Source organism: Diabrotica undecimpunctata, chromosome 1 (genome assembly GCF_040954645.1).
Source record: "Diabrotica undecimpunctata isolate CICGRU chromosome 1, icDiaUnde3, whole genome shotgun sequence".
NCBI classification, from domain to species: domain Eukaryota; kingdom Metazoa; phylum Arthropoda; class Insecta; order Coleoptera; family Chrysomelidae; genus Diabrotica; species Diabrotica undecimpunctata.
This window is the reverse complement of record NC_092803.1, coordinates 74,467,218-74,495,114: the sequence shown is the minus strand read 5'-3', so window position 1 is coordinate 74,495,114 and position 27,897 is coordinate 74,467,218. Positions and strand designations below refer to the sequence as shown.

The 27,897-nt window shown below is 32.4% G+C and overlaps 1 protein-coding gene across 1 annotated transcript in view; it reads left to right on the top strand.

Annotated features, from left to right (window-relative positions):
- LOC140432302 (uncharacterized) overlaps nucleotides 1-27,897 on the top strand; it is an 803,181-nt gene that overhangs the window by 714,328 nt on the left and 60,956 nt on the right. Inside the window, exons 12-14 of the mRNA XM_072520128.1 lie at nucleotides 308-515; nucleotides 8,387-8,601; nucleotides 15,460-16,758. Coding sequence (XP_072376229.1) covers nucleotides 308-515; nucleotides 8,387-8,601; nucleotides 15,460-16,758 — 1,722 coding nt within the window. The remainder of the gene's footprint in view (nucleotides 1-307; nucleotides 516-8,386; nucleotides 8,602-15,459; nucleotides 16,759-27,897) is intronic.

Below are 27,897 nucleotides of genomic sequence, written 5' to 3'. Positions count from 1 at the left end.
TCTGGGGGCTCGGTATGCCTCGTTATTTGGCAAAATCATGCATGGTTAATTTAATACGTAGTTATCACCCCCGACTATTTTAAATTAAATAAATTTATAAAATAAATAAATAAATACAAGTAATTTTTGATAGCTTTGAAACAGTAATAATGCAATTGGTGCCCGATTTAATTGCGTTTCCGCAGTGGTGATTTTATGGTTTTACATAAACATATTTTTCCATTAAAAACACCTCGATTTAATATAAAAAATTTAGTGGAAAACATAACAGTATCAGTTTTTAATGAAAATGTATTTAATTTTTTAGCATTTCAGTGTGCCGATGACCGTTTTTTTATGTTCAACAACTCGTGCTACCTCATCGTCAGCTATCCAGAAGTTACTTGGAATACCTCCCAGCAGATATGTCAAGGAATGAAAGCTAGTTTGGCGTCAGTTTTAAGTCCAGAAGAAGAACGTTTTATTTCTTCCAGTATTCGAAGAGCACCTGAATATCGTACAAGTGCAATTTATTGGTAAGTTGTGTATTTTACTGGTTTTTTGTTTAACCCATTCGCTGCCATATTCTTGAACAATTGTGAGTTTCGCAGCTGATTACAAGATGTCACTGTTGGTTTCAAATCTGATAAACTATTTGTGTTCGGTAGTGTCAAGACAACACGTGTATACTAAATTTATCGACTGGTTTTGTATAAGTAGCTTTTGTTGTGTGATTTATATTAAAATTTCAAGGAAGGTGCAGTAGTATAACTTATAGTTGAATCATAGCTATCTTCTATTATGAAATATTGCGTCGAGGTAAGTATAAATAATATTATAGGTTTATATAATATATCTGTATCGTTTAAACGCTTAACTTTAAATAAAATATACTTAGTAATCTTTAGTTTTTGTATGTTTTAAAAATAGAACTTGGCTGTATTTGTTGCTAATTGAGGTTTTTCTTTTTAGTTTGGAATTATGGATCTTCAAATATTTTATAGAAAGAAAACAAGTTGTTTAGCTGATACTCTAAATAATTTAATCTATGACCTAAATGAGAAGTAGTTTGATTCTGCAGACATATACATTTATCCTCCAGCGGAAGATTCTGATGGAGATTCAGAATCATTTGATGATGTTTTTAATGATTTTTCATCAAAGATACTGAACGCTCAAGCTCAGGCAACTCTTATTTTACAATGTGAGACACAAGAAGCTGAAGATAAGCATAAGCGATGATGAACCTCTAATAAATATTGCTCAATTTTATAAAAAAACATTAAATCAAATAGAACAAATGACTGAAAAAAAAACGACTTGCCCCAAGATAAAAGTCGAGAACTTTCCCAGTCGTAATAAAGGTCACTGTGAAAATGCTATCGATTTCCTCACACTTTTTTGGTGTGCTAATTTCTTTGAACACATAAAAGACGAGATTATAAAGTATGCCCAACAAATAAAATGCAAATAACATCATTTGAATCGTTTATTTCAGAAACCCGTCAACTGACATTTTTATCAAAAATGAGTTTAATACATATTCTGATTCTTCAACATATTTTAGTGCAGAAATCCATCAAAAGGCATGCCTCTAAGTGGTTCTTATGTCAACAAAAATATTGAGTTTAGTGCAGAAACCTGTCAAGCGACCTCACTTAATGAGTTTCTGCAGTAAACTTCAGTTTCCTACTTTGACACTACTGGTTTGTCGAAATCTATTTTCACAGCTAGCAGGATTGAATTTATTTTTATTTAGACAGACAGCAACAGTCAATTGTTTTACAAAACATTTAGTTTTTTAGTTTGAGTTTAGAGTTGGTGTTTTGCATTCTTACTTTATATTTTGTGTAACATAAAAAATAGTTTCTTTACAAAAATGTATAGTAAAAGTTCTGACGATGAACCTGAAATAAAAAGAAAACGTGGCTTTACTAATGAATTGAAATATAAACGTAATGTAATACGAAAATTAAGAGTAAGATGTAAGGAATACACAAACTATAAAGGTTACGTTATGTTATAAAGCTACTGAAATAAAGCAAAGAGTGAACAAAAATTCAAATCAAGATAATAGGCCTACCTTAGGCCTAGATAAAACTCCAAACTCACGAATAAAGAATAAGTCTTTTGTATATAACATAAAAATAAATGGTTTTATTATACCAATTTGCAAAAATATTTTTATACAAATTTACGGTGTATCTTGTGATCGACTTGCAAGGTTAACCAACCTATTAGCCAAAAACACAACACCCGTTGATATGAGAGGCAAAAACCGTAGTGGTAGTGCGATTGATGGTAATACTTGTCTTGCTATACATGAACACATCTCTTAATTTGAAGTCAGATAAACTCATTATGTGTCAAAGAAAAAACAATATTTAGATGCATCACTAAATATTTCGAAAATGTACGAAATGTTTCAAACTGCATACCCTGAATTGGGTATGCAGTTGGGAAAAAAGTAAAGTATAGTTTTTTTATAAATATTTTAAGGAAAATTTTAACTTATCCTTTGGACGACTACAAGTAGACGTGTGCATCCAGTGTGAAAACTTTAAATCAAAACTTAGAGATCCAGATCTATCTAACAATGTATAGCATAGTGTAGCCGCTGAACAATCGTACACCAATGCAGAGAAAAAAAGTTTTATTTAAAATAAAAAGAAATGGCCCAAAATAAGGACAATGATACAGTAGTTCCGTGTATTAATTATATGCAGAACTTATCATTACCATACATACTTGTTCAAGAAGTTTTTTACATGTGCCAGATTTGGTTAAATATATTTTACATTCATGATATGAAGACAAATAAAGCCAAAATGTATATCTATTATAAAGGCGAAGCGAATAAGTGATGAGGTTTGTTCTATGCTCTTGCATTATGTACAAACAGAAGTTTATCCAAATAGAGTGAAACATCTTATACTCTTTAGTGACGGCCCATCTGGCCAGAATAAAAATCACTGTGTTGTGAGGTTTCTTATGAATCTGTGTGATAGGAATTTGTTTAAAACTGTAACTCATTATTTTCCGATCAGGGGACACTCGTATTTCCCATGCGGCCGTGACTTTGGGAATATAAAACGTATTGTGCGACGTGCTGATAGAGTATACACACTAGATCAATATGCTGACATGATCCTCAAAGCTAGTAAAACTGGTTGCTTTGTCCATAAGGTAAACAGTTATATGATATTTTCTTTTAGTACTTGGTGGACCCAATATTACAAGAAGTCTGTGAACTCTGATGAAACATATGGGAGAGGTTTTCTAAGGAAAGAATACTGTTTAAAGTTTCTACCTATAAGGAATTTTGTTATAAAAACACTAGTCCAGGAAAAGTAGTGGTTAAGGAATTTATTGGGGGCCTTATTTCTTCATAATTTACCTTAAGGAAGTACCTTAATGTTCCCGAATTTCCAACAGACCTTGCACATTCGTTTGGAAAAGTTCCTATTAACATTAACAAAACTAACGACATAAAAAAGTTAACAAAATACACATCTGGATGTGAGAGTTTCTATAATAACATCATACAGTGGCCCACAACAGAAGCAGAGTGTAATTTTGACAGGGAATATGTTGATTAAGCTTTCTTGAACTACGTTTACTGTTTACTACAGATGTGTTATTGTATAATTTATTCCATTAATATTATTGTTCCTTGATCCTAATAATAAAAACAGTTTATTAAATTGTTATTTACTTTATTTAACAACACGTCTTGTTCTAAAATTGAAAGAAATTTGCTTAAAAATATTTTTTATTTCATAAACCTGTCAAGTGAAAAATTAATTATCTTTTTATTTAATTGGAAATTAGTAAAATATAATGGACTATGGCATCTGTTTTAGAATGGTATTAAGTATTATTCATAAAAATTTTAAAAACCAATTTTTAGTTTTGTGAGAGATAAACAGTTTTTCTTCATTTGCCGAAAATATGAAAAACTGAACTTGACGGGTTTCTGAAATAAATGATTCATTTAAGGTTTCGATTGAAGAACTCAAAGTCTTCTTTGCAACCTTACTGATTGATGGTTATTCTCAAAGGCCGAGAAAAGATATGTACTGGAGTTTGGATATGGATCTCAGACATGAAGCAATCGCCAACGCAATGTCGAGAAATAGGTTTAGAGAAAGTTTGCAGAATTTACATTTTTCAGATAACACTCAGCTACAAAAAATTGATAAAGTTTAACAAAAGTTTTCTTTCATTTGACTTCCACTAATAAGGGCCATAAGTGAATTGGGATATGATTACACGGGCACCATTAGACATAACAGAATGGGAAAATGCGCGTTGAAAAAAAAGGCAATAAAAAATTAGAGGATCATCTATTCGTCCATCGTTCCCGTGGCTTCAGATTGTTTGGGCGATCAACCTACAAAATCGGTACGTCGTTATTCTACAGCAGACAAAAAATATATTACAATGGTATACGTTCCCTACGTATATTAGCAGTATAATACTCATATAGGAAGCACTGCTTTAATTAATAGAAATATCGCTAATTAGTTCAGTCGTTAGAGATTTAACCTCTAAAAATCATACGAACGCTGATTTTTGTTAAGAAGGTCAATTTTGGGACCCCAAAAAGATCCAAAAATTTGCCAATTTACACTTCGGCTTTCCTCTAAAAGGCTCCTACTAGGAGGGGGGAGGGAAAAAGGAAAAAATCGATTTACCAAGAAATCTGTACGCCGTAGAAAAAAAATTTTGAACATGAGATAATTTTGAACAAAAATATTTATTAGCACTTTTTATGTAGAATAAATTGTTCGCTCAGAAACAACGCTTGAAGCGACTGGTTCGTTTAAATCACAGTCACGCGCCCAAAATCAATTTTAAATAAAACTTGCATCAAGTTGACGGTAAATCATTCGATATCTTTTGATCAGAGTGTCCGATCGACAAAAATCAAAATGCATTTTCAAGGGAAAAAGTGCCGCTTTTGTATGCAAACTTTGTATTGTGTCGCAAATGAAATCAGTTTTTATAAAGGTGTTAAATAAATAAACGTTGTGCGATTTTTGCCATTTTTTATCATTCTCATGGGATCAACAAAATTTACCACTTTCAATGACCAGTCGTAGTTAAATTTTCATTGTTAGAGCCTAATCTTCAAAACCTATAACATAAAATTTCGATATTGAGTTTTGGCAACAAATATGACGCATTTGAAATATGCCTCAAAACGCAAAATTTAAACATTTACAGCACAAACGAACGTCACGGAAAATGCCTCCACGAAGACGGTATTTTGGGTGGAATTTGTAACCAAAATTGTTTAGTTTCAAAAAACTTCTGTACAATCTAGAAGAAGCAATTTTAAAAATTTTAGATCGATTGTAATGCGAAAGTTTAAATTTAACGTTTCTTAGTCATTTTAGTTTTAAATATTAGGCTGCTACAATTGAAATTTAATAGTGACCCGTCAATAAAAGTGATAACTTTGATTGATCTTATGAGAATCATAAAAATGTCAAAAATTGCGCATTGTTTATTTACGAGTATTTAACACCTTTTTAAAAACTCACTTCCTTTCCAGCAAAATACAAAAATTGTATGCCAAAGCTGCTCTCTTAGCCTTTAAAACGCATTTAATATTTTGTCGATTGGACACTTTGTTAATAAATTAAAATTATCTCAGCTAAATTTTTTTTTAAAAACATTTTTGTCTACCGCTTACAGATTCTTGGTAAATCTAGTTTTTCTGTTCGCCCCCCCCCCCCCTTCGAAAAGACGTTTTAGAGGGAAGTTGAGAGGTTAAAGAAGTATACTATTTGCATCTCTTTTGAAGTTCCAAAATTGATATTCTTAGAAAAATTCAGCTTTGTATGATTTTTAGAGGTTCAGCGGCATTTTCGTCTCTGGTGACGGGAGTATATTTAATTTGTGGATAACTGTTTTCGGTTTTATTTTTGTTTTTTTCTTGTGGTTGTCCAGACTCTACTCCTGTAGTTTATGGTCAGTACGGCAAGTATTTTTATAAAATTTTATTTACTTATCTCTTTTTTATATTTCTTAGACCTCTATTAATAACTTCGTATATATACTACTGAATTTTTTAAATTTTTTGTGGTAATCGTTACTGTAACATATATCAGATCATATCCTAAGTACTTAAAATTCCTTATGTTATCTTAAATCTTAACAGCTTATACCAGATAATCTATATTTTACGACAGAAGATTGTATTTTTCCGGGATAATTTTTTTTTGTCATATTTTGTTTTTCATTTACGCTTTATGTCGTAAAAGTATATATTTATAAAAGTTTGAGAAATAAACAGCTCTGTTTTACTATCTTGTTTACGAAAATGATCAATAAAAAGAATTATAGTGCAATACACTAGTTTTGAAGTTGGTCGTAGACGTAAAAACGGTTTGTAGGACCAATGGTCACTAGGAAACACAGTTTTGGTCTTTGTCAAGTCAGCACACTTTATACTTACACAAAACACACTCTATCATGGCAGTGAAAGGGGTCCTCTTTTTTGCTGCCGAACGTAACCTGCTCGTTGGCAAAGTCAGCCGACGACAAAATCCCTGCGCATCGCCCAAATTCTAGAGTCGGCTAAAGCGTAAAACGGCTGATGGAACCAAAGTAACGTCGAAATGGTAATGTCAATGACTGTCGTGTCATCTTACATACACTCACAGGCTTATTTGTGATAGAGCTGTCCCTCGAAAGCTGATGAGGCCGGGCCTTTAACGCAAACGTCAAATCACAGAATTACAGTACAATACACTAGTTCTAAAGTTAGACGTAGACGTAAAAACGGTTTGAAGGAACAATAGTAACTAGAGACATAGCCCCTGTCACACTTAGACCTAAAACAGCCACACAACACACCTCTGGAAAGAACATCAAATCCAGTCAGAACCTCTCACCACTGATTCGATAATAGCGGTTCCATCTCAACAGTCTCCAAGATATTTCGCTAACAAACGCCAAAAACTTGCCCCAGTGACGTTATCGGCGCTGTTTTGCTATGATACTATGACTAAGTCATAGTAAACACATCCAACTACAAACCTGAAGAGGATCGAGGAACCACAAACTCGAACAAATTTCCTTCATAGTCATACGAAATAAAGGATCCTAACCTTTTCCAAAAAATAAACAGTGATAGCTAAACGAATGCCAATTTTGTCGTGAGTTTAGTGGTTGTGTTTTGAGTAAAATGGGAGAACGTTCTCATTAAGTTTAAGTTAGAACAAATTTGTTTTTATTAAAACAGTTTAGCTGTCAGGATCGCGATTACGAGGACATTAAAGAAGATTTTACAACAAGATGACCTAATGCACGTTTTTCAAATCACAATTACATGATGGATTTAGCCACACAGTTTAAATGGACCGGTAGTGTTGTATATGCAAATCGTAGTAAAGGGCGATCACGTTCAGTACACACAGATCAGAATACATGGCAGTCGCGGAACAATTCGTTGATAGCCCTAGCCTCTTCACGAAACACTCATCATTAAAGCTTAGCATACCATCTCGCACGCTTTGTATGATTATAAAATATATTGGTTTGCAGTGTTATCATCCGGCAGGAACTAAAACTGCAAGACTTCTAACCGCGCATCGATTGCTGTGAGTGGAGCTAATTATGAGAACAGACGACCTTTTTTTCGCGAGATAAATCTTTTGAAGTAACTAAGCATAAATCAAGGTTAATTGCAGGATAAATAGGCAGAACTGCATTTATTGGGCCGATGAGCCGACTTTGAGGAGATTGTTTTGCCTTATTTTCGACGGGTTCTTACTTTCAAAATGTACTTAAAATTGTTACAAGAATTACGTGTAACTTTAGATGAAAACGACAGATTCTAAGGACGAAACATATTTTTTTAGCAGCACGGTGATACTACGCGTTTTAGTCTGGAAGTTAGCGCTTTCTTAAACCAAATTTTCTGTGGATGGACGGTGAAGGTAAAAACGAACAGTGGCCTCTAAGGTCACCAGTCATTAGTCTTATGAATTTCTTACTCTGGGGCATGCTTAAAAACAGAGTTTTTGCATACACGATCGACAACATAAAATATTTTAAACATTGGATAACAATCGTGTTAGATATCACAGAAAACCATTATAATTAAAGTGAATTGAGATAAACTGTAAACATTCTGAACGCATGTTGTAAATATATATTTTTGCGCCATAAAAAAATAAACCCAAAGTTTAGTATATGTGTTTTTTTTTAACTTTTTTGCAAATTTGCCAGCTAAATGCCCACCCTGGTATAATAATATATTTGTTAGTGAAAACAAATCGAGCTTACATAAATATTAATATTAATTCTTTTAAAATTAATACCACTAATTAAGTTTTAATTTTCTTTCATTGTATCCAAACTATAACGAACTTTTTTATTATTTGAATCACAGGTTAGGGGCCATATCCACAGCATCCACGGACTTCGAGTGGATCGACGGCTCGCCGATGAGATACACGTCGTGGCTTCCCGGCTTGGCTCCTACCGACAATGACCTGCTCCGACACGTCGAAGAAGTGACATGTTTGAGCATGCAGTGGACGCCGGCGCCTGGACCTACCCTCCAGAGCGGCTTGTATTGGACAGTTCACCGATGCGAAGCCCTAGGTTTGTTGAACTTTGCACTCTTGGTGATAAGCCAATCTGGCAAGTAGATAAGTAGGTGCTTGATTGTTCGTTGTTGGAAACACGAGACGGTTAAGGATGAAATTTATCTCTAAGTACATAATATGCTAATGTATACAAGGAAGAACAATTATTAAGCTCGGGATGATGTAAAATGCAAATAGGTCGAACATGTTTTGTATTCAATATTGCATAACGCTATAAAAATAGAATAAAAGTATTTATAAGGTAGTAGCAGTACTTATAAATACTCTATCAAGAATAGGTTAAACAAATTATGCCCTTATTGCAAATTATTTATATATTCAATAACAATGTGGCGTAAAATTTTAAAAATTTCACAAAAGTTTTTTTTTGTTGCCACGGAAGACCCATAGGCTACTGCTAGCTAATTTTCGGCTATAAAGAGAAAACTACTGGAACTTTAGTGGAAGAAATATATTAATATTGGAGAAGGGAATTTTGAAATACAAAACTTTTTTAAAAGCATAAATTATTGTCGCTTTCACTATAAGGTAAAAATTTTTTCAGAGCACCGTGTATGATTATATTTTTAAAAAACATCTAAATATCTAATTAAAAACATTATCAAATCTTAGCATCAAATATTGTTTATATAGGACGTATTAAACTAGCTGGTTAAATAACTTTAAAAAATTAATAATTAAATACAATAGATATATGTAAATAAGAAAAATATCTGGCGTAACTTAATAAATGTTATAGATATGTGAAATAATCACTTACCTTAAATGGATTAATTAGCAGGTAGCGAAAGCAGCACGTAAGATCGACGTAATAATGGCTCAGAGGTACCATTGCGAGAAGAAATCATCGTGAACCCCAAACGGGAGCAGTGACTATCTCGAATACTTGTGAGCTGTGATTTACTCGGTTTCTCTCTCTCTCTCTCTCTCTCTCTCTCTCTCTCTCTCTCTCTCTCTCTCTCTCTCTCTCTGTGTGTGTGTGTGTGTGTGTGTGTGTGTGTGTGTGTGTGTGTGTGTGTGTGTGTGTGTGTGTGTGTAGGGATAAAAATCCGTACCTTAACATCCTCAGGGGTGGTCCCACTCAAGAAGAGATAAAGAAAACGTACTCTAGGGTTTTAAAACTATGGCCTTCAGCCCTGATACCAAATTGCGTATACAATTCCGTAGAAGAAATTTTATATTTTAATAGCTTTTGGATTTTCGAAGTTAAAACTAATACACAAACACGGTCGTAGATTTAATTTCAATTCAGGGCATCTGCCACCCACTTATACGTATTTCAACCTCATTAGGTATCATCAGAGCGACATAGTTTCTTCAAGTAGGAAATCTTACGATTTATAATATTAGTTTCGCCAAGTACGAAATCTTAGGATTTCTAATGTTTTTAAAATTAATAGTTTCAGCACACATGTGGAAATTTGTCAAGTGGCTGTCAGAACAGACATACATAAGTACGTGTTAGCCAGTTTGAACGTCAGACATTTGAAGAAGATAATTTCGATACATAATGAAGTAGTTAAAAGATATATAACAAAATAAGATATTTTAATAGAGTTATTAAAGCGAAATTGTAAATAAATACTTAATACTTTCCCAAATCAATATGATAAAAGCAAAAATAAAAATACGTCAGGTCATTTGTTCTAGTAAAATGAACTGGTAGTGAATGGTTTTTACTATGCTGTCTAGGAAATAAATATATAGACTAAATTAAAACCTTATTACACTTAAAATTAATGAACCTATCCTACGTGTTCTACAAGCTTATTCAGAAATATAATAATTAGGCAAATATATATAAAGAATTTAAGCGCGAAATGAAACAGATATCACTGATCAATTTGTAGTTTACTAGTCAGTTCGAAATGAGCGTAAATGAACTAAAGGTCAACAAACGGCTTTTCAGCAAAAGTCCATCTGCAAAAATTAAAATACTTTGGACAAGTGATCAGAAAACATGGAAAGACTTATTATCCAAGGAAAGGTAGAAAGCCGACGATCACGAGGAAGATCCCTAACAAGATGGATTTACTAAATTATCGGAATATGCAAAAGACCGATCTTCTTCTTCACTTATCATATCAGAAATATCCGACGTCGGCGATCATCATTGCGAAGGCTTCTCGATCTTCTGCCATATGGAATAATTGTCCTGCATTTGATATCCGAGTCTATTTATGGGTGTGTTTTTTAACCAAGAAACTTGTTTTCTTCCTACACCTCTACATTCTATTTTGTTTTTAAGGATCTGTTAAAGTATTCTATATCGATTTCATCCCACTATATGTCCCAGATACGACATTTTCCGGTGTTAAACAGCCTTTAGCAATTCTCTATCTTTATTAACCCTGCCAGTACTCTTTCATTACTTTTTCCTGCTGTCTAAGGTATCTTCACCAACCTTTTTTAAATCCACATTTCCAATGTTCTGTTAATATTTAATACTTTAAGTGTTCACACTTCTACTCCATACAAAAGTATAGACCAAATATAGTACTTAACCATAAAGTCTTAGTTCTCCTACTTTGTGAATACGATCAAGCAAAATTTAAAGAACTTTAATATTTTCTGACAGAATTACTGTATCGTCCGATCTAATTACATTAAGTAGTTTCGCGTTGATTTTAATAATTGCATATGACTATCTCCCAAGTGCTTTTTTAAATATCTGGGTCTCTGTAAACATTCAACAGTGTGGGGGTAACTCTGTAAACAATAAGGAGGCAACCTTGTCTGCCTCCTTATTGTATGGAGATTTCGTCGGTGTAATTGTCTCCAATTTTTACGATAGCAGTTTGATTCCAGTAAAGTTTTTTTATGACACGAATATCTTTGTTGTCTATTCCTATATTTTTTAGCATCTGGATTAATTTTACATGCTGTACTTTATCGAATGCTTTTTCGAAATTCAAGAAGCATGCAAATACATCTTTTCTTTGATCGCGGCATTTTTCTAATAGGATATTTAGCGCAAAAAGTGCCTTAATAGTTTCCGCAGCATTTCTACATCCACATTGGGTATTTTCGAGATCTTCTTCGCATTTGAATATAATTCTGTTGTGGAGTATTTGTATGAAAGACTTAAGAGTATGTCTAATAAGGCTAATTAATCGATATTCTCAGCATTTTCTAGTATTGTGTTTTTAGGTATTGTAACAAAGATGGACTTAAGCCAGTCTGCGGGAATCACTCCAGTGATTGAATTGCATTTTACCTCTAATTTCATAATTTCTGGGCCGTCAGCACAATTTTGATAGGATTCGGTAATATTATTTTATATCTGCCATTTTCCAACAACTCTGATATAATATACAGTTGACATTCTCTTCTTATTTCGTTCTTATTTACAATAATTTTATTGTTATCAACTAGTACAAAGAGAACCCATTTTTTAATTATGTTGCTTATTTCTGTCGTGCCTAGATATCAGATCCTCAATTTTGATAAAGTTGGCTAATTTTATCTCCCTTTTAATCCTTCTCTGTAGATATCTATATTCTGTTTTATTCGATTTTATAAGTTAACGTTGTTTCATCATTGAAGATGTCTTCTGTCATCCATTGATTTTCCTTGATTAAGTTACTTCTATAATAATTATTGTTTTGTGGAGATTTTGTTAACTTGGTTTTTAAATTCATTCGATAGTTCCCTGGATATTTTAGTTGTTCTCAGATGTTCTTTATGCTATTGTTAAATTATTTTTGAATGTTATCTTTTATGCCTATATCGTCAAAATTAATTATATTGGTTTTTCGTTCTTGTCGCTAAATTCGTTGTAACCTTATTTTAGTATCTGCCACAAAAGGTTGGTAATACGATCCAATATCTGCACCTGAAAGTGTATTGACTTTTTTTGGCGGCATTTCGAAAGCGCTTACTTACAAGTATATAATCTATTTGGTTTCTTGAAGACCCAAATTTGCTGCCATAATCAAATGCGGCTTTCCATGTATATAGTTGTCGCTTGGATAGTTTATAACAGGTGTTTGCAATAAACTTGTCGTTATCTCTACATGAAATTCATACAATCTCTATCGTCGATTGTTAGGTTATTCAAGACCAAAGAACCTACAGTTGGGCTCGTCGACCATCCCCAATTTTTGCATTGAAGTATTTCCCAAAATGCACGAGTTAAAAGAAATCACCAGAGATGACTACTACACTCCACCAAGGGATAAGAACTGAAGAGGGGGAGAGAGGGAGAGAGAGAGAGAGAGAGAGAGAGAGAGAGAGAGAGAGAGAGTCGGTCCAATGGCTAATCGGATCAGCGCGCTGACTTCGATGTGAGTAGTCTAGTGGGTTAAGATCACAGCGCGGGACAGAAAAACAAAAACTTTATGGTAGTAGTAAATAATCTGAAGTAGATTAGCGTTTTAAAAAATACGCTGGTTGGTGCTGAGTGTTGCTACCGAAAAGTTGTGTCAACGCTCGAAAACCCAGAACAAGTAAATATTTCTAGTTTGATATTTAAGCCATCAGCGACTTTCCGCAGCAGTTTCCAATAATTTGGTTGCCGTCTGAAAAATATCCTTTTTTACCAGTTCCAAGATATGATAAGAAATTATAAATACCTTTGCCATTAATTACACTTTCAATGTATTACTAGATCAACTAAAAATATTATATATCAATAAATCACTATTGACAAAGCCTGTATACGGTTGTATATACTGTATTTTACCTGTATACGATTGTCATGATAAGACCAATGTATTTTTTTATCGAATTTTAAAAGAATGTGTTTGAAAGTCAGGACTTTTGGTTACAAACAATATATTTCTTCCCTACTTGTCGCTTATCTCTCCGTGAAGCCAGAAAGAACGAATGCGGATATTGGAAATTTTAGGTTTGCCAAGAATTCGTACGGAGGCGATTTAGGAATGATTGGCACGCCCGAGGACCATTTTACATCACAATTTGTTGGATGTAGAATGAATGCTGTTGTAAAAAGTGGTCGACTTTTTGTAAAGTTAAGGATCTACTTACCGATTTCTATTCATTCTAACAATGGAAAGGGAAAAAATTCGCCAATATTTAATGCTTTTTATACAAATAAAGCATCCGCTGTCATGGTCTGATAGTTATTATCCCAGTCTTGGCAATGGATTAGAATATAAAATGTAACGAACTATTTGGCAATAGAGTTGATCCAAATGTAGGAAACTTGGAAGTATTACAGAAAAGTGGATGGTTCTAAAAACATAATATAAAACGATGAGGAAGGACATTTTATTATGATTTGTGGTTTTTACTGTAAACGTAATTCATCAAATTTCAAAAAACATATAACAAGCTTAAGAGAAAAGTCTTCTAGTCAATAAGTAATACCGGTAGAAAGGAGAATATATTTTCTCTTTGTTGTTATATTTTCGTAGGCGTTATTTATGAGGTATGCAAAAATATTTAAAAAATTAATCCTTTTTGGTTGCATATAATATATGTTTATCTTCTACTACAGTAACAGCATCGTAAGTTGAACTTCTAGTTCAATGATTTTTATATTTTGGCATATTCTGTGCAATTATTTAGAGAGTATTTGAGTCGGTCGAAAAACTAAAAGGTAAAGACGTACTAGGCCCTTTATTTTTATTTAGGTCCTACTTTAAAACCTTTTGTTTTTTCCAGTGTTCACTCAATTCAATATTTATACAAGTTTTTGTTATACTAATTTATACTAAACTATGAAATTCTCTAAATATATTTTGATGACTGTTTATAATCCATAGGTAAATATGAACTTAAATATGAATGAAAACGAAACCAGAAAGAAATCCAATATTGGCTAAAGATTCATGAAAACTATTGTTCACTTCAGGAAGTTACCGTATTCCCTACACTTGTGGATCAGTATACATTGAAACAATAAAATGTAGTGTAAATTCTCGTTTAATAAAACATAAGCAGAAAAAATAAATTTAAACAATGTATAAACTCCGAATACAATGTACCATCTGTAGTTTTGACTAAATATTAATGATGACTTCATTATTAAATAAATTATTTTTTATTCTATTTTATAGCATACACTTTTTAAGGTTTTTTTGTGGACACGCCAGTAATAATGTCACTTATGTCTTAGTTCTGTCCCATAGTGTCTATCGATATTTTTGAGGGTTTTCATTTCTACTGTTGGTAGTATTATTTTTGTTCTCTCTGTGTTAAGTCGTATTTCTGAAGAATACCTCATTATTGATCCAATGACTGTTGTGTAAATTCTGCTTTTTATTTCCTACCGATATTTCTATTTATCCATATTGTTTCATTCATTCAACCTACGCTGTTCACTTTATTAACTTTATCTTCCATCATCTGTTAATCATCTTCACTTTAAGAGATTAGATTTTTATCATTTCATCCATCACTAGGCTAAACTATAGAAGGCTTAAGGAATTCCCTGTCTTATCCCATAGCTACCTTCAATCGAGTCAGTTGATTAGTCTTTAACTTTTACTTTTATTGGAGTGTTCTTGTAGAAATTTTTAATCGTTTTGATTATTGCGTTATTTAGTACGTTATTACGCACGTCATTAACGTCAAGAACGTCATTAGGACGTTATCCTAGTGGATAACGTCCTTTAGTTAGACCCTTTTAAATCCCTTCTTAAAGTTCACGAAACATAAATATGCCGCTCTAAATGTTGATGTCAAAAATTGTATTGCTCCTTACTTTCGATCATCGCCAGAGCTTTACCCATATCAGTCGCCGCTGAAACAATCCCAATGAACTATTTTACGACGAAGTTAACGATAACAATACAAAAATTAAGTATATTTAATTTAATTCTATTCTTTTAATTTTACTGCTTTGTGTATTAATAAACAAAAAATATTATTTCTTATTATTTTGCAGGTGGATACGTGTGTAAGAAACAACACCAGCTTATGGTAGCCGGTATCAACTACAACCAAACGCTAAACGGAACTGAGGGCTCCATAACATCTCCCAATTATCCCAATAACTACTACCACAACTTAGATTTTTTTATACGAATAACGGGACCCGAAAAAACCAGAATCATCATCAAGTTCATTCATATTCACATCGAATCACAACTAGAATGTTTATACGATTACATCGAACTAAAATCCTTGTACAAAAATGAGAAAAAAGCTTTTAATGATGCAGTAAGGCTATGTGGAAACCACGAAAGAGATATGGATAGGTTTAACTTTGTTTCGGAAACTAATGAAGTAGAAGTAAAGTTCCATTCTGATTACTCGATATCAGACAAAGGATTTTCTTTAATTTGGTACGCTGTGGATGTCTCAGCTTGTCCAATACAAACGTTAACAGCAAAAGAAGGTACTCTTATAACGCCAAATTATCCAGATTTTTTACTAGCCCATTTGGACTGTACTGTGACCATCTTAGCTCCAAGTGGTAGAAGAATATGGCTAGAATTTTTTTCAGAGGAAGGTAACGGTCTAGAAATAGTTAGCCAGTCAGAAGATTTTTACGTTGAAATTATGTTAGGAAAACATACCGCCGTACATAGGCCATTTGAAATAGACGGTCTTCTAACGGAAGGAAGTTTTGTCTCTAGCGATGAAAAACTGAAACTAAAAATGCACACTGGTGACCACCCACTAGGTCCGGGATTTAGAGCTTCTTATAAGATAACAACAACTGTTAAGGAAGAGCGAATAGTAAATTTGGGAAATTTTTCATCTGGTTTATTGTTACATCTTAATTACCCAGATCGACCACCTTCAAACGTTGATTTTTTGCAACATTTTATCGCTCCCTTAGGAAATGTTGTCCTCTTGGAGTTACATAATGTTAAACTCGTCGATGCCGACTGCGTGGACCGTTCGAGTTTTATAGAAATCTTCGACAGCTATTCAGACGCCAACGGTACTGTGTGGAAACTTTGCTACGACCCTGAAATGGAAGACTCTTTATTACCCGTATCTCCCATATACATTTCTTCTTATTTAAATACCCTACATTTACGGCAAATACACGGTTCCCAGGGGATTCCTTTGAACGGAACACTAAAAGTTCAGTTCGATGGTAATTACAGGAATAAATTAATAAATTACAAAGAGTGGGAGGTGGAGTCATGTAATCCGAGCCCTTGTCAGAACGGCGGAAAGTGTATCATTAAGAATTCTACGAAATTCTGTCAGTGTACGGGATATTATACAGGTTAGTAGAGAAGGATTTGCTTTGATTAACATAATTTAATTACGGACTCAAGGTGAATATTGATAAATGTTTAACAAAATTCGTATTTGCCGAGTATTTAATTTAATTATTAGCTACTGATCGTTATCAACCAATGTTCATATAAAAATAAAATATGTGATTATGTTTCTTCGATATGTAAACATTAATAATTTTTTAATCTAATAAGATTTGAAGTCCATTAGCATTACCATTATTTTAAACGTAAATATAGGTTCAAAGCCATATTATTTTTAAAAATATTAAATACTAATAGCATTAATAAGTTCTGGAGCTATTTTCTTGTGGCATATTACAACAACTACTATTTTAAAGGGAATAAGCCAAAATTCAAGTTTAAAATAAGTTTATTGACCTTTCAATTTCTACTTCGGAAATCGTTCTTAAAATACAAACAATATATTAAACAAATTTTGTTTTGAAAATTTTTTATATTGTCAAAAAACTGTCAAAGTGTTTAGACGCATTTCAAAGTTTCTCTTAAAAATTTAAATATTTAAACTATTATTTCTTTAGTTCTGAACGTGTAATTAGTGAATAATATTAAAATCAAAATCCTGTTCAAAGTTAAATGTGACAGTGTACTGAAAATCGTAGAATTCTGTGAGTACAAAACTGCATTATTAATAACCTTAAAATCAGAAGTTTAAAAAGCAAAATATTTTATCGATTTCAATTCAACTTATCGATTATTGACAACAACTTTTTGCTGGTTCTTGCTACTAACAAGTAATTAGGCTAGGCTGCTGTTTAATTTTATTAAGTGGCCAAGTCCGGCTTTAGATCCTCTGTGCCAATGTACGTAAATTCTCAGCGGGAAGATGGATGAACCGGAATCAGCTACTACCTCACGAAATATACCCACTACGTCACATATATCTTACTCCAATGCATTAAATAGTTTCAAATATCCTTCAAAAGACCAAGGTATTATACTTTCAACCATACAAGGAATAAAAGTTTTCGAATATATAAAAGCTGTTGGATCAATAGTACAGCCCAAAAATGTTGTTTGGGCATCCAAAATATCAAACAACCGCATCTGCATCTACCTCTCCTCTAAATATGTAGTTGATCAATTTCTTAGCTCCCACAAATATATAAATATTGATGGTAACCAGATTGAAGTAAGAAGACTTATAACCCCCGCCCAGAGACTCATCATATCTAATGTATGTCCTACTATACCTAATAGCTTAATTGAAGAGCACGTAAAAACTATGGGTATAAAATCCGCCTCCAACATGACGTTTCTACGAGTAGGCATGCAAGACTCAGAATACAGCCACGTACTCAGCTTTAGGAGGCAAATGTTCATAAGTCCTTTAGAAAATGCATCAATTCCTGACTCATTTCTAATCTCATTCGACAATACATCATATCGACTATACATTTCCATAGATGGTTTAAACTGCTCCAGATGCAAGATTGTCGGACATCAAGACTCTGACTGTCCTTCTTTATCATCATCAAGCAACTCAATTAATCAAATGGAAACTGACCACCACGTGAATATACATAACTCCACCAATGAAAAATATAATCAGCTACAAGATCAACCACGAAACCAATACCAAGAAGATACCGAAACATTAATGGAACCAGAACCCAATACCATACAAAATCACGCATCAGCTACAAAAGACCAAACCACTTCCTCACAAACAAACAATGAATTACAAATCTTGAATCAACCAAAAATATTCCAAGATAATTCCTTAGTAATTGAAAGCGATAGAAAAAGCACTAAAATTACTCCTGCAACTAAAAGACAAATATCCTCTCCTGAAATTCTTGAAAATGACCTACCTCCTCCCGATACTCAAAAACCTAAGAAAAAGCCTAAAACCCAAGAAGATATATCAATTATTCTAAATCAAATTAAAGAAAAAATTGAAAATAGAAACCCTTCCTTTACACTTACTTTTCATGAAATATGTGATTTTCTGGCAAATTCCCTTCACTCAAAACATCCTGAAGTCATTGTTAAAAATTATTCAAATGAAAGCCAAGAAATAAAAGAAATTTTAAACTTTATATACTTATTCCCAAATACAAAATAAAACTTTAAAAAACAATATCACCAGATTGAAGAAGAAACAGCTTTTCAACAGTCCTTCTTCTACTGACGAAACTGACCAAGAATCAAGTTCTCAACAATAAATAGTTAACACATAAAGAGTTAATGGCCAGCACATTCATATTACAGTGGAACCCCAACGGTTATTTTACACATATAGAATCCATTAAGCTTCTTATACACGAATATCTTCCTTTAGCCATATGCCTAGAAGAGACCCATTTCAAGCACCAAAGTGTGACATTAAAAAATTATGTTCCTTTTCTAAGAAACCGAGTTGCAGATCACTCAAGCGGCGGAACAGCAATTTTTGTAAGGGATGACATAGAGTCAACTGAAATACAACTACAAACAAATCTCGAAATAGTTGCAGTGTCAGTCACCAACAAAATGAAAATCAATATTTGCAATGTATACTTACCTCATCCTACTGATTTAGACATAACTGAACTAAGCAATGTTTTAAACCAAATTCCACACCCAAAAATAATATTAGGCGATTTTAACTGTCACAACAGTACTTGGGGAAGTAACAAAACCGACAAATGTGGCAATCTCCTAAATAATCTCATTGATAATTTAAATTTAGTCTTACTAAACACTGGCAAATCTACTAGGTTCAATTCATACAATGGTACATTTTCTGCCATAGATCTCTCTTTATGCAGTCCGTCGCTAGCTCCTTTATTATATTGGGACACATTGGGGTATTTATATGATAGTGATCACTTCCCTATCACGATAACCATAAACACTAATGATGAATCAACTTTTCCAATTCACCAGACATGGAAAATAAAGTCAGCTGACTGGAATTTATATCGAACACTGATAGAAGAACAAACAAACAAATATAATTTAACCAATAACGCAAACCAAAACCTGGAAATATTTAATAACATTATTATTTCTGCAGCAACAACCGCAGTGGGAAAAACAAAATCGAGTCAAAGGCAGCCAGTTCCTTGGTGGAATAACGAAATTGCACAAGCACTCACTTTGTCTAAACACGCTTTTAACATTTACAAGAAACATAAAACTATCGAAAACCTTTTAAGGTTTAAAAATCTCAGAGCTCAAAGCAGACAATTAATCAAAAAAGCAAAACGAGAAAGTTGGAAAAAGTACGTTTCTTCAATAAATCCTTCCACTCCCTTAGGCAACATATGGAACAAAGTCCGTAGAATAAAAGGTACAAAATACTTTCGAGGTATAGATACTCTATCATATAATAACCAAATGCATTCAAACAAAGAAGATATTCCAGAAATACTAGCAGATATATACGAACGTAATTCTAGTGATTCTAATTACAGCCTATCCTTTCTAGAGCACAAAAAACTAACGGAGTCTTCAAATATACAAATCACAGAGAGTGGCAATCCAATAAACAAACCAGTAAGTCTTCAAGAATTAGAATTTTGTTTAAGTGCTAAAAATTCGAGTCCAGGACCTGATGATATCCACCCTCTTTTCTTACGAAATCTTCCTCTGAATGCAAAGCTAATATTAGTTGATATTTTTAATAATATTTTTATTCATCATGACTTTCCTGATCTATGGTCGCAAGCAACTATAATTCCAATCCTTAAATATAATAAACCAAAAGACGATCCAAATTCCTATCGTCCAATATCACTTACGTGTTGTACCTGCAAACTTTTAGAAAAAATCCTTAATTATCGTCTTAAATGGTACCTCGAAAACAATAACCTAATAAGTATCAGACAAAGTGGATTTCGTACGGGTAGATCCACAACAGACAATCTAATAACACTTGAATCAAGTATACATGAATCCTTTCTGCACAACCAAAAACTTATTGCCGTGTTTTTTGACATAAGAAAAGCGTTTGACACAACATGGAGACATCTTATACTAAAAACACTTCAAGAATGGGATGTTCAAGGGCACATGTTGTCCTTTATTAAGAATTTTCTAGAAACACGAACTTTTCGAGTCAGAACCAATGGATTTACATCCTCCAGACGAGTACTTCAAAACGGCACTCCACAAAGATCTACTCTAAGTCCTTCTCTTTTTCTAGTTGCAATAAATAGTATTATACATCAAATAAAACTACCTGTATTTACTAGCCTATATGCAGATGACTTAGTCATTTATCTAAGAACAAACAATGTAACTCTGGGAACACATATACTGCAAACTACCTTACACACAATTGAAAGCTGGTCGCAAAACACGGGTTTTATATTCTCTAGTGAAAAGACACGTTATTTAATTTTTAGCAAAAGAAAAAATTATCCTAATGTTCAATTAACACTAAATGGAGTTGTTTTGAAACAAGCAGAAGAAATAAATTTCTTAGGACTTTCTTTTGAACGTAAATTAAACTGGGAAACCCACATCACCAATCTGCAACGTTCTTGCCAATCCAGAATTAATCTACTAAAGATGCTGTCAAATACCTCTTGGGGGGCAGATACAACAACCTTACTTACTCTATATAGATCACTAATACGAAGTAAACTAGACTACGGCTGTTTATGCTACGATACTGCTAACAAAACATCTTTAAAAAAACTTGACTACATTCAAAATATGTGCTTGAGATTAGTTTTAGGTGCCACAAGAACTAGTCCAGTAAGTAGCTTACAAGTTTTGGCTAATGAACTGTCCTTAAGCCAACGAAGGCAACTCCTATCACTAAATTACGTTGCCAGAATTTCAGCAAACAACAGCATCGTAACCTACTCAACAATACTTTGCAGAACAAATATAACGTCCGATCTTTACAGAAACATTGCAATAAAAAAACTACCATTTCCCGAACGAATAAAACGTATTGGTCTTAATTTAGAACAGTTCAGTCTTACTATGCCTATTCATGTAAATGTTCCTCCTTGGATGATTAAACATCCAAAAATAGACACGTCTTTAAAAGAACTCCCGAAACATTCCACACATCCTTTCCTTATACAGCAAGCTTATAAAAATGTAATATCCAAATACCCAACAACCCATCAAATCTTCACTGATGCTTCCAAATGTCATGAACGACATGCTGCAGCCTACATCTACGAAAACGTCAAGTCTACCATACGAATCCCAACAAATTGTTGTATATATACCGGAGAACTTACGGCAATTCATCAGGCCGTGAAAAAATGTTGTTCTATCAATGAAAGCAAATTTGTTATCATCACCGATTCAATGAGCGCATTACTTGGAATAAAACAGCTATATACAACTCACGCCATACTTCTCAAGATCAAAGAAGAGTTATCTTATCTACAGACTCAACAAAAAGATATTTCCTTTATCTGGGTACCTTCCCATATGGGAATAAGTGGTAATGAGGAAGTGGACTCTCTGGCAAGCAATGCAACCACCGACCAAAGTATTGCTATCATAAATCAAATGCCTTGGACTGATCACAAAGTAAATATCAAAGCCCACGTATACAGAGCGTGGCAAACTACTTGGGATCACACTGCTAATAAACTCAAAGAATGTCTAAGTCAAGTAGGAACCAAACTCATCTTACCAAATAATAGAAAAGACCAAGTCATCATTAACCGACTCCGAATAGGACATACTTTCCTTACACACAAGCATATCTTCAACCAGGAGGCTGCTCCGTTGTGTACCAAGTGCAATACTCAGTTGTCAGTGAAACATATAATTGTTGAGTGTCCAGTGTACCAGAACGAAAGAATCGCGTGTGCCCTTAGTGATAATTTAAAAAGTATACTAACGTCAAATTTACAGTCTTTATTAAGTTATCTTAAAATGACTAAACTATATACCAGATTGTAAAAAATATTTTTTTTTATGCAACAATATGTATCTTACTGTTTGTGTATGTCCCCCCGCTAATAACCCTTAGTGGTTGATGCGGGTATATTTGTTTAAATAAAAAAAAAAAAAAAAAAAAAATTTGTTTTACTTGCTGAAAAATTATTTAATAAATTAAATGTTATCTGACTCATTTATATTGACAATTCAGGTATATATTATACATTTTAAACTAGACGGTTTTAAAATGTTACTGATTTACTAATAGTGGTATTTTCCTTTTTTAACTTCCTCTTTTAATATGGGTAACCAGATCCTACTGCATTCCAATGCATTCATTCAAATTGGCGAGGAATTTACGACACAATAATTGCTATCATTTAGGATAATTATAGTATATTTGAAAAATAAGCTGGAGTAAATTCTCAGAATACTAGTTTTCGAACCTCGAAATACATGGGCGTGCACATCTTCTAACTAAAACGTAATCTTAAAAGAAAAGTTTGCGTTAAATTTATTTGGATATTTAGAACAAAGGAATTAATCCAATCTAATACTGGTTTAAAATAAAAAGATACACATTAAAAGAATAAAAATTCTATTAATTGTGAAACATACAGTTAATAGGTATAAAATAATAAAATACAATAAATTATACTGAAACTTAAAATACATACACAAGTTTTTATACATTCCTATTAATAATTAATAATATTCTTAATACTAATAATATCGGAAATAAGAATAAAAATTATATAAGCAATAAAAAAAAATAAATAAATAAAAAATAAACAATGAAGTTGACGGTAATTAGTCCAAATTTAAAATAAACTTCTGAACTACAGTTTAAAGTTAAGCTTCCTCATATTCTGTTTCAGACGAAGTGTTATCCGATCTGGGATGAATTATTATAGGTTCTATACTGCTATCTATTGTATGATTAAGCTCCCACATATTTTTCTCAATATTCATAACGTGATTAATACATTTTTGCCAATGTTCAGTCGTTACTTCGGATATTGATTTATGAAAAAGATTAGTAACATCTGGCAATTTAAAAGTTATATTATTTCGAACAACTTTACCTTTAACTTCGGCCCATACTAATTCAATCGGATTTAGCTCGCAATGATACGGTCGTAGGCGAAGTATTTCAATTCCTCGTTTTTTGACTATCTCCTCAATGACATATTTTTTATAATTTTGTTTATTAATTATAGCAAGCTTTAATAGTTCTACTTTTGTCATTGTATCGTCAAAGATTAAATTCTTAGAAGTTGATTACATTGCAATTTCATCTTTCCTCCATTGAGTAGTTGGTAAACGTTCAACTACTCTAGAGTGGTAACTTGCAATGTCCATCACAATAACTGAATTTTTAGGTATGAATTCAATGATATGTTCCAAATATTCTTCAAAAACGTCTCCGTTCATTTCTTCGTGATAATCACAAGTCTTTTTTGATTCAAATAAAAGTAAACCCTCCTTAAGAAATCCATTCATACTACTTATATGGGTAACAATTAATCGTCGACCTTTACCTGTTGGTTCCTTCAAACCAGTTGAATATCCTTCCAAAAATACTTGTCGACATGTTTTTATAGTTTTGTCTTTCCAAACTCTCCCTACAGTATGCCCTTCATTAACCCACGTTTTGTCCAAATAATAAATGTTCTTATTTTCTGTCCTCATTTTATTTTTTATTTTACACACAATTTCTTCGAAATCGATAAGCATCATGCAAAACTTTCCAAAGTTTGTCTCTACTTATTGTGGGTAAATCGTTATCATCGGTAATGGCTTGTAAAACTTTATATAAAGTTGGTATTTGTTTTTTAAAAACATGAGTGGACCATTCTACGAATTGTATTTTTGAAAATTCATCCACATTCACCTTCAACAATATTGGTCTTCCTGTTCCCGATTTGGGTGGGGTTATACCAGCTGATTTTTCCTCTTTTAAAATGTTATATACAGTTGATTTTAAATATCCCATTACTTTAGAAGAAATTTCAACTATACTATTAACAGTATTAGAAGGATTGTGTTGCTTAAAGTAAGTGTAGACATTGAGGATAACACTCTTTTCGTTAAGTGATAAATGATTCAACTTTAATTTTTTACCTGGAGTATAATCACACGTTAATTACATATTCTATAAACTCACTATTCACTCTTGCAAAAAACAACTGTGTCAGATCTCTTCACTCGCTTATAATCGACTGAACAAAAATATTCTGATATTAGTGAATGACTATTTAAAGACAATCAACCATTTTATTAATCACTGGTTTTCCAAACAAAATCGAAATTTATACTATTTAAAATAGCGTTCACATTTATCGGAAACCATCTTTTGCTAATCGACCATTAAGTAAATACCTATTTATTTTAAGAGTTTCTTTATTTCTTATTATTTAATGGGTCATTATGATATTTTATTTTATTTTATTTTTTATGTTCTATGTTTGTGTTTTCTTATTGATTATTGTTATTATCATTATTTTTAATGTAAAACTGCAATGTGTAAAGTTCAAACGAATATATATATATATATATATATATATATATATATATATATATATATATATATATATATATATATATATATATATATATATATATATATATATATATATATATATATATATAATGACAAAAATAACCATAAATAGGGTTACTAAAATAAACAGATTTATATAAATATAATATGCTTTGAAAATGGTTTAAATATCTAATAAACCGAAACAAATAATGTAATTCCCTTAAAGTATGTCTATGACCAGCTGAATAAACCCTAGCCTACTGTTCTAACAATAGCAGGTAACTAAATTTTACGATAGTCCATGTGACGTGGAAAAATTTCTATCTAAATAGTCAAAACCAACGTAAAATAAGCTAAAATATTGACGTTGTACGAAAAGCACACGTACTACAATATGCTTAACAATTTAGTTTTTTTTTCTGAGAATTTCCTCCAGCTTATTTTTTAAATATACTATAGAGCTGCTTCTTTGATTTGCTTCTTTTTACCATCTGTTTCTTTTAGAACTATACTTGAATCGGTCCATTGAACCCAATGTACATTTTCCCATGCATATTGTTTTATTTGTTAACATCTGTTTTATTAAAAGATGATTCTCCTTTATCGTTTATAAATAATGAATTTTCAACAGTCGACCGAATAGAATTGAACAACTTAAAACGAGATCCTATGGCGTACAAAAGAAATAATACGAGAAAAATAGCAATATCATACATTAAAGGATTATCAGAAAAACTTAAAAAGATGGGAAATAAATTCAACATTCAAAACAACAAACACGTTGAGTTCTATTTTATCTAAAACTAAACCTAACAATGAACAAGAAAGAACAAAGAATTGTAGTTATAAAATACCTTAAGATTGCGATCAGTTTTATTTAGGTAAAACATCAAGACCATTAAATATTCTAATAAGTGAACATTATTCTTATATTAAAAATAGAGAATTTGACAGATCTTAAATATATAAACACGCATGGGAAAATGAACATAGGGTTCAATGGAACGATTCAAGTGAAGTCCTAAAAGAAACAGATGGTAAAAAGAAAAAAATCAAAGAAGCGGCTCTAATTATCCTAAATTAGACCACTTGTGTCACAAATTCCTTTGGCAACTTGAATGAAAGCAGTAGAATGGACTAGGATCTGGTTACTTATATTAAAAGAGGAAGTTAAAAAGGAAAATACCACTATTAGTAAGTCAGTAACATTTGAAGTCGTCTACTTTAAAATGTATAATATGTCTGAATTATCAATAGAGGAAGTCAGATAAAATTAAATTATTAAAATAATTTTTCACCAAGTAAAACGACATTTGTTTAATTTATTGTTTGTAGAATACTTCTTCTTTAAGTGCCGTCTCCCAATTGGAGGTTGGATATGATTATCACTATCTTTACTTTATCTACTGCTGCTCTAAAGAGCTCTATAGAACTCCATTTAAACCAGTCTCTTAAATTCTTCAACCATGACACCTTTCTTCTTCCTATACTCTTTCCTCCTCTTATCTTTCCCTGTATTATCAGCCTTAGTAGTTCATATCGCTGTCCCCTCATTACGTGTCCCAGATATTGTAATTTTCTTATTTTTATTGTGTATGTTATTTCGTATTCTTTGCCCATTTCTCGCAATACTTCGTGTTAGTTTTCTTCTGTGTCCATGCTATTCTAAGCTTCCTCCTGTAACACCACATTTCAAAGGACTGTAACTTATTGATGTGTTTTTGCTTTAATATCCAGCTTTCAAGTCCATATTGCAGTATCGAAAACATGTAGCATCTCAGTGCTCTTACTCTGAGTTCTAATCTAAGGTCTTTGTTGCAGACAATTTTTTTCATTTTTACAAACGCATTTCTAGCTATTTCTCCTAGCTCTTATTTTGGTTGGTTGATCATTATTGTCTGAAATCCAGGTTCCTAGGTATTTGTATTTATCAACCCTTTCTATCGGTAATTGAAGTTGTTAGGCAGAGCTTCCCATAATCACGATATCATCTGTATATCTTATGTTGTTAATAGATCTTCCGTTAATTATTATTCCTTCACTTTGAGATAGTAATACTTCTTCAAAAATGGCTTTACTATATACACTAAATAATAATGGGGACATAATACATCCCTGCCTAATTCCTCTCCTGATTTCAATTTCTGGACAGGGTTCGTTATCTATTACGATTTGTGCTCTTTTATTCCATTAGAGGTTTGTTATTAGTCGTAAGTTTCTATGGTCTATGTTTCGGTCTTTAAAATTTGGACTAATTTTTCATGTCTTACTTTGTCAAATGCTTTTTCAAAAACAACTTAACAAACATGCATATCAACATTCATATCCATGCATCTTTGAGCTAACACATTAAAAGAAAATAACGCTTTTCTGGTTCCTAGTCCGTTTCTGAACCCAAACTGACTATCATCTATTCCTTTCAGTTTTTTATTTATACTTCTTCTTCTTCCTATGCCGTCCCCATTAACGGAGGTTGGCGATCACATTTCTAAAAGTTTCTCTGTCTTTTGTAACATGGAATAATTCATCTACAGTCATGTTTGTTAAGTCTCGAATATTTCGCAGCCATGACTTCCTCTTTCTACCTATTCCCTTTTTGTCATCGACTCTACCCTGCAGAAGATTATATTTCTCACTCCTCAGTATGTGTTTAAGGTTTATTTATACGACCATGTATTATTTTCAGGAATAATTTGAGAATGTGACTTATTAGTAA